The 7,191-nt window shown below is 43.7% G+C and overlaps 1 protein-coding gene across 1 annotated transcript; it reads right to left on the bottom strand.

The window, feature by feature from the left end:
- Nucleotides 1-1,031: 1,031 nt before the first annotated feature.
- LOC128406882 (uncharacterized) lies at nt 1,032-3,008 on the bottom strand. The gene is made up of 2 exons (XM_053374696.1): nt 2,647-3,008; nt 1,032-1,941 (listed from the first exon to the last, which is right to left on the bottom strand). Exons 1-2 carry the CDS (start codon nt 2,888-2,890, stop codon nt 1,466-1,468), a joined length of 720 nt encoding a protein of 239 aa, XP_053230671.1. The 5' UTR covers nt 2,891-3,008; the 3' UTR covers nt 1,032-1,465.
- Between the last annotated feature and the right edge of the window lie 4,183 nt (nt 3,009-7,191).

Here is a 7,191-nt window from a genome sequence, read left to right as displayed (position 1 = left end):
AATAATAATTTATTATTTATACCCCGCCCATCTGGCTGGGTTTCCCCAGCCACTCTGGGCAGCTTTCAACTGAATATTAAAAACAATACAGCATTAGACATTAAAAGCTAATGTGAGTTTCTAGTGCAGGGTGTTTTTTCTAACCTTTCAGTGGCCCTCCCTGCCCCTGCCCCCCCCCCGCCAGCCTCTCAACATTAAACTTCACAGTGGGGACTACAAGCATGTTGGTGTACACTTAAATGTATGTACACCAGCATGTTGTAGCTTGCATATTTGCTCAAAGTGCCTTAGAATGCAATCCTATTCAAAAGCAAGATCTATTTAACACAATGGGTCTTACTCCCAGGTAGGTGGCAATAGGATTGCAGCCGTAGTGTTTTGACCCTTCAAGCCACTCCATGAATAATTGGAGACAGAAATCACAGAGAAGCAAGTTTAGGAGAAACACCCTAACAATAAGAGCAGTTTGTCAGTGGCACAGACTACCCCCACACACACACACATACACATACCTCATTGCAGGTACAGTATTTAAGAAGAGTCCACCATCAGGGATGCTGTAGAATCTGCAAACCTGCACTGTAGAACCTTAATTCAATAACGGGTGCAACTAGATGGCCACAAGCCGCTAAGGCCCCTTTCAAATGATGATGCCAAATATAGTCAGATTAGGCTCCTTCACGGAGAATACGCAGGTGGAGCAGCTGGTTGCTGCTTTACTTTCCATTGCACACAATAGATATTGAATCCTGGTAGGGGAGGCAAGGGGGCAGCAGTAATCAAGCACATACACTTATCCTGTCCAGTACGTCACAGCACACCAGCCTGCAGTCTTTGCCTCGGAAGCACTGACAAACCTCCCAGATATAAGGATGGTTTAGCCTACTCCATGCATTTCCAGCCCACATGCAATTGAGGAATAGCGTCACCAAATGGTCATCAAAGTAGGAGAGATACAGGAGACAGCTACAACTTTAGGCTGTAAACATACCACCTGCAGTAAAATCTCAACCATAAACCACACCATAGAAGCCATTATACATATTTTTATTCATGAGCCTGTTACAAAACAGAAGCATCTGATACAAATATATTTGATACTAGAAACAAGTGCAGTTGGTACAATTAAACAAGTGATAGTGCTCATTACAGTTCAAAAGTTTAATGTTGTAATATACACCTCCCATAGTAACTATGCAGATTTCCATATCTAGACTGGCATTTGCCCACCCTGAATGCTGCATTGACTGGTATGCAACAGTGAGGTTGTGAACATCTCCACACTGTTCCTAATCACAACAAACCTAAATACTGTTTGAGAGAACTAACATGGTTGGTGAAGAACACACTCTTAAAGATCATTTTGGGGGTTTATCCATTTTCTGCATCGCAAAAGCAACTTGAAGGTGACCTGCCACTGTACCCAGTAAACCATGTTGGAAACAGAGTTGTCCCTCTCCAAACATCAGTGGTCAACATCAGAATCAGAATCAGATTCCAGGTATGATGCTGAAACATTCCCAGCAGCATCTCTTTGCAAGATAAGCCACATGACAGGCCCATTCTCTCCATTTACAGGACGTCGTAAACGATACCGTACATAAGCTAGGCGGGGATTTTGTGAGGGTGGATTCCCAAAAAACGCAGAGGCTCCAACATTAGATGGTGACTGACTTTCTTCATAAGAGGGAGGGGGGCCATCAACATAGGGAGGAGGGGGGCCTTCAAAATAGGGGGGAGGAGGGTCTGCAATATAAGGGGGAGGAATGTCAATGAGATGGTGTGGTGGAGGAGAGTCCGGCTGAATCTGCTCCAGGGGTTCATCGAATGTGTCCTCATCCCGGAGGTCTCTTCTGCGACGGTAGAAACTTATCCTGAAATGGCAGAAGGTGTTCCAAGCTAATATGACAGAGGCCAGCAGAGTGAAAAACGGGAAGGAACCTGGAAAACAGAAAAGTCATAGAATCAGAGTTGAAAGGACCCCAAGGGTCATCTAGTCCAACCCCTCCAATGCAGAAATCTTAGCTAAAGCATCCATGACAGAAGAAAAGGCTAGTCAACTATTGTTGCAGAAATCCCATTTCCCCCAGCTAGTCATTTTAGCTTATTGTGGATCTTAATTATTTTTGGATTCTTTTAAATAGCTGGTTTTACTGATGATTTTATTGTTTTACTCGTTTATGTAAGATGCGCTCCTAAATTTGCAAAGCGCAGGGAATCTCCGTCAGGCAGGAGGAAATATGGGACAGCAGGGGCTCCGAGTGTATAAGACTGAATTAAAGGAGGTGACAGCGAGGGGTTCATAATTCACATTAAGACGAGGTATAGACGGGCCCTTAGTGGATTATCTTTAAGAGAAAAGCTAATTTGTTCGGCGTGCAGAGTTTTCTCAAAGAGCAGACCCGGAGCGAAGAGCATTGTCCCGGCGCCCCGTGCCCCCCCCCTTCCCTATTCCACTACACCACTAAGCCAAGGGGAAGGAAAGTGAGAGAAGAGAAGGATAGAGCCTTGATCTGAAGGGGAAAGCCAGGAGGCTGCAGATGCTGGGGAATATAGCTATTCCATAGGAAAGAGGACAGACTGATTTCCTACCTTCCCCCCCCCAAAAAAAAGTCGCCCTCAAGTTGGTGGGCGAAGTAGGCTTACCTCGCCGTGAGGGTCTCTCAAACGGAAGTTTTGTAATCCGTACACCTGCGGCAGGCTTCTGTTGCTGTTTCTTTAAGCCGGTTTTTCCCAACTCGTAACAGCGAGGCAAGATGTCATTCCCGCCGCGCTCCTTGGAGTCAACGGCTCCGAACCCGTATCTCCAGGCTGGGCACATTTCGACCTCGGGGCACAATTGGACTTCAATGGCCAGAAAAAGTAGGATCCAAGACACGGCTTTCGCCATGGTGCACACGGACTCGAGGGATCCCTTCAGCGCGCGACAACACCTTTCCAAAGTCGCTGCTCCTCTCCACGAACAAATTGCTTCCACTCTCTCCGTCTAACAATCCTGTTTAACTAAGCAGCCTCTTCCCTACATCAAACTGTCCTTGACGAGGCCTTAGTCGCTCTGCGTTTTAAAGAAACACGCACGAGCATCCCAGGGTCACATGAAAACCAAAGGAAACAAGGCAAAGTTCCCTGGAAACTGCCTGTGATAGTTCCACCAACTTATTGTGCTCTCATGAGAATGCATTTTGTTTTCTCATTGTGGGGGCAGGGGACGGCGTGGAAGAACGGGGGGCCATAGATAGCACAAGTTATAGTCTTCTCGCTTTGTTTTATAATGACAGTACTTCTAAAAAGAAATCCTGGGTAAGTGAGAAGTATATGTGTTTCAAGCACAGACACAAATTTAAGTAGGTATAGACGTGTTTTCACCCTTAACATAGTTCTTTAGACTCCTTCGCCGCTAAGAAAGCTAGGAGCTCCTTGAGCCCAGGGCTTGCTCACCCCCCCGCCCACTTGATGGCTCTGGGCCAGACGGGTGGGATGGGGGCCTGCAGGTGCAATTCATACCATCGGCACGATAACAGTGCGTTAATTATTCTGTGATCCTATACCTGCGTTGCTGCATTGTTGCTATCTGCAAGAGTGCTCTTGTACCGTAGCGCAATGGAAGTGGGGTGGGGGGGGGAGAAAAAAAAGACCCAGAACCAAAAAAACCAATCACAGATTTAAGTCGGTATAGGAGTAACCAGAACGTGTGGTAATGCAAAAGGTAACAGGATTTCAGCAATAATTTTCTGGACATGCGTCGGTTGAAAATGAGGCAGCATGTCCACCCCAAAGCTTCTGCAGGCGTAAACAGTACTGAAAGAGGGGCTGCTCCTACCTGCCCCACACACTTTCGTGAACGCACAATAAAAATTATGTCTAGAGCGGTCCTCCATATAAGCAAGCAAGCAAATAACGCTGTATCCCGTTCTCATATTTCGCAGCTAAGACAAGGAATAAAGATAAATGTGCGGGGTGGGGTGGGGATTAACCCTCTTTTCCTACCTAGACTCCAAACACTTCCCAATAATGAATGTGTGCAGCATTTTCTTCTTCTTCTTCATAGAATCATAGAATTGTAAAGTTGGAAGGGGCCATAAGGGTCATCTCTTTTGCCCAATGTGGGGCTCGATCCCACGACTCTGAGGTGAAGCATCTCATGCTCTTAACTTAACAACAACAACAAAGTGGCACTGAGCACTGAAGCACAAATTTGGCTCTCAATTTCCCGGCTGCCAATGCAAATAGAGAAATACGCAATGTGGCATGATTTTCCATATCGAACTTCAAAAAGCCCACAATCTCACTTGATTTAACAAAATTCCTCCCGAAGTTACATTCAAACGGACTTCTTAGAAGTGTTCTGATTTTTTTACTTTTTTACTTTTAGTGCTAAGAAAAACCTCTTTGCTGCAACACACACGGTAAAACAGGGTTTTCCAAAGTTGGGGCTTCAGCTGCTTTTGGACTACAACTCCCATCATCCCTAGCTAGCAGGACCGGTGGCCGGGGATGATGGGAGTTGTAGTCCAAAAACAGCTGGCGACCCAAGTTTGGAAAACTTTACCTTAAAGGTTGGCATCAAAAATAGTAGGTTGATTTCTGTATTTCCCTTTTTAATATCTGGGTTTTGATGCGTTGAGAAAACTCTGTGAAGGATTACTTTGGTCTGAAATTAACTAATCTAAATTTTCCTCTAATTCTCCTTAACACATCTCAATCTGACACAAACTAACCTGTGAATCCAAGAAAGGAAATTGTACAAAATCTTACTTCTAATATGGTATTTCTTTTTTTTTTTACTCAGCATCTGGTATTTTGAGCGTTTTGAACAGGAATAAAACAGGGCAGCACTGAAAAAAAACTTTGATTAAAGTTCAGCTGGACCCTGATTCTGAAAAGTGGCATTAAAAGTGTATTCCTGCACATGTCTACTCAGAAGTAAATCTCATTAAATAATCTCATGATGAAAGTGACTAATAAATTTAATTATTTATTAAATCAGCAAGAAAATACTATCTTAGAAGCAATGGGAGAGAAGGACAGGTTCTCACTGCCTAATGTAATCAGAGAGACTGGTTTCCTACTTCACACCTATGCAATGTGATGCACATGTGCAAGATAATGTGATGTGATCAGCTCCACACAGATCCTATCCTATGAAGAGCACTTTGTGCTACATGAACCTGCATAAATATTATGGTAAGGATGTCATATGTCCAGTTAAAAATCGCTGGAATATCCAGGGAAACCTGGACATGGCAGCCCATGCTGGTAGTGTAGATTTCGGGCTCAACAATTTGAAGGGGAGGGAGCTCAACAACTGGGGGGGCGGGGCAGGAGAAAGCTCAACAAGCTTTGTGTCCAGATTTTCAGTTTTTGAAATATAGCAACCCTACATTATGGTCATTGATGAAGGCTTCTCTTCACATCCAGGGGCCAGTCCCACCACGCCAGCGGGTTAAAGCAACCAGGTCGTTATTACTGGCTGACTTCCCTTGAAATGTGAAATCACACTCCCATGTTGGGTAGCTTAGTTGGTTAGAACCTGTTACAGAAAGGTAGCCGTGTTGGTCTGCCATAGTCAAAACAAAAAAATTTTTTTCCTTCCAGTAGCACCTTAAAGACCAACTAAGTTAGTTCTTGGTATGAGCTTTCGTGTGCATGCACACTTCTTCAGATACATGTGTATCTGAAGAAGTGTGCATGCACATGAAAGCTCATACCAAGAACTAACTTAGTTGGTCTTTAAGGTGCTACTGGAAGGAAAAAAAATTTTTTGTTTTGGTTAGAACCTGGTGCTGATAATGCCAAGGTTGCAGGTTCAATCACCATATGGGACAGCTGCATATTCCAGCATTGCAGGGGGTTGGACTAGATTATTCTCAGGGTCCCTTCTAACTCTACAAGTCTATGGATTCTATACGTTCTAGAACAACCTCCCACAACTTGGGGGGGCCCTCCAGATGTTTTGAGCAACTGGGAATCTGCTGTATCAGTGATTCCCCATGCAGGGTACTCTGACACATTCCCAGTGTTGGTTTGCCAAAACAAGTTATGCTCTCCTTTTTGCTTTTGCTATGTTTGGGCTCAGTGGTAGAGCATCTGCCTTGAATGCAGAAGGTCCCTGGTTCAGTCCCCAACATCTCCAAGGAGGGCAAGGAGAGACTCGCTGTCTGAAACCCAAGACAGATTCTGCCAGTCAGCGTAGACAATACTGATCTAGATGACCCAGTAGTTGGACTAGGTAAAAGGCAGCTACCCATCTTCTTATAATGGCTGCTGCTTTTCTGTTTCTCTAATCATGTCAATGTTTTCACGACCCTTATCAAAAACAGCAAATATGCGTACAATCAAGTCCAGCTGGGGATCTGGGAAGAGAGAACAGGAGTTCAGTTCAGAGAGGGGAGTAAGTTCTGTGACCTTGCTGCTCAACTCAATCTTTTTACATGGTTTGTGGTATTTTGAGTATTGTAATTTTGCTGTTCTTTTTATTGATAATAATTTAGCGCAATTGTTTAGAGTGAATTTCTGTACAATTATTATTTGCTGATATTCTGAGAGTTAATTTTATTGTGTACTTTTATAGTCTAATGAAGTATTTAATATGGCTTTAAGTTGTTTAAGCCATATTTTTTATTTTGACTTATTTGCATTGGATCGCATTGTTAAAAAAATTGTCTTTGTTTTATATTTTGTTGTTTCTTCAGCTTGTAAAGCACCTTCTGTATAGGAATATAAAAAGGCGATATATAAATCAAAAGTGATGGTGATGATGATCTAGCTGTGAAAAGAGGGTTGGTCCTCTTGTGCATGAGTAATGATGAAGAAATAGGAAGCTGAAAGGAGGAGGAAATGGAGGGATGTGGAAAGCTATCAATGACTAGTAGCTGTTATGGCTGTGTTCGACTTCAGGTCTGAGGCATTGTGCCTCTGAATTCCAGTGGTGAGAATGCTGTTGTGCTTGGGGCATGATTGTGGGCTTTCCATGGCAACCAATTGACCACTGTGGAGACAAGATGCTGGCCAAGGTGGGTCCTTGGCCTGGTCCAGCAGAGCTCCTTTTTTTAAAGCAAGGGTATATGTGTTGGTCAATAATGCAATTACTCAAAATTTTTATGAGAATAAAAAAGATGCTACAAAATCTTGGCTCTTCTCTATTGGCCTGCTGAATCCCTGGCTCTCTTGAGGTTATCTGGATTTTCCTTC

The sequence above is a fragment of the Podarcis raffonei genome, chromosome Z (genome assembly GCF_027172205.1).
Source record: "Podarcis raffonei isolate rPodRaf1 chromosome Z, rPodRaf1.pri, whole genome shotgun sequence".
NCBI classification, from domain to species: domain Eukaryota; kingdom Metazoa; phylum Chordata; class Lepidosauria; order Squamata; family Lacertidae; genus Podarcis; species Podarcis raffonei.
This window is presented reverse-complemented; position numbering and strand designations above follow the sequence as displayed.

Excerpts from the sequence above, each read along its gene's own strand:
- LOC128406882 (XM_053374696.1), bottom strand. The coding sequence starts at position 2,890 with ATGGCGAAAGCCGTGTCTTGGATCCTACTTTTTCTGGCCATTGAAGTC. Across the intron at positions 1,942-2,646 it reads TGAGAGACCCTCACGGCGAG|GTTCCTTCCCGTTTTTCACT; the intron begins GTAAGCCTACTT and ends TCTGTTTTCCAG.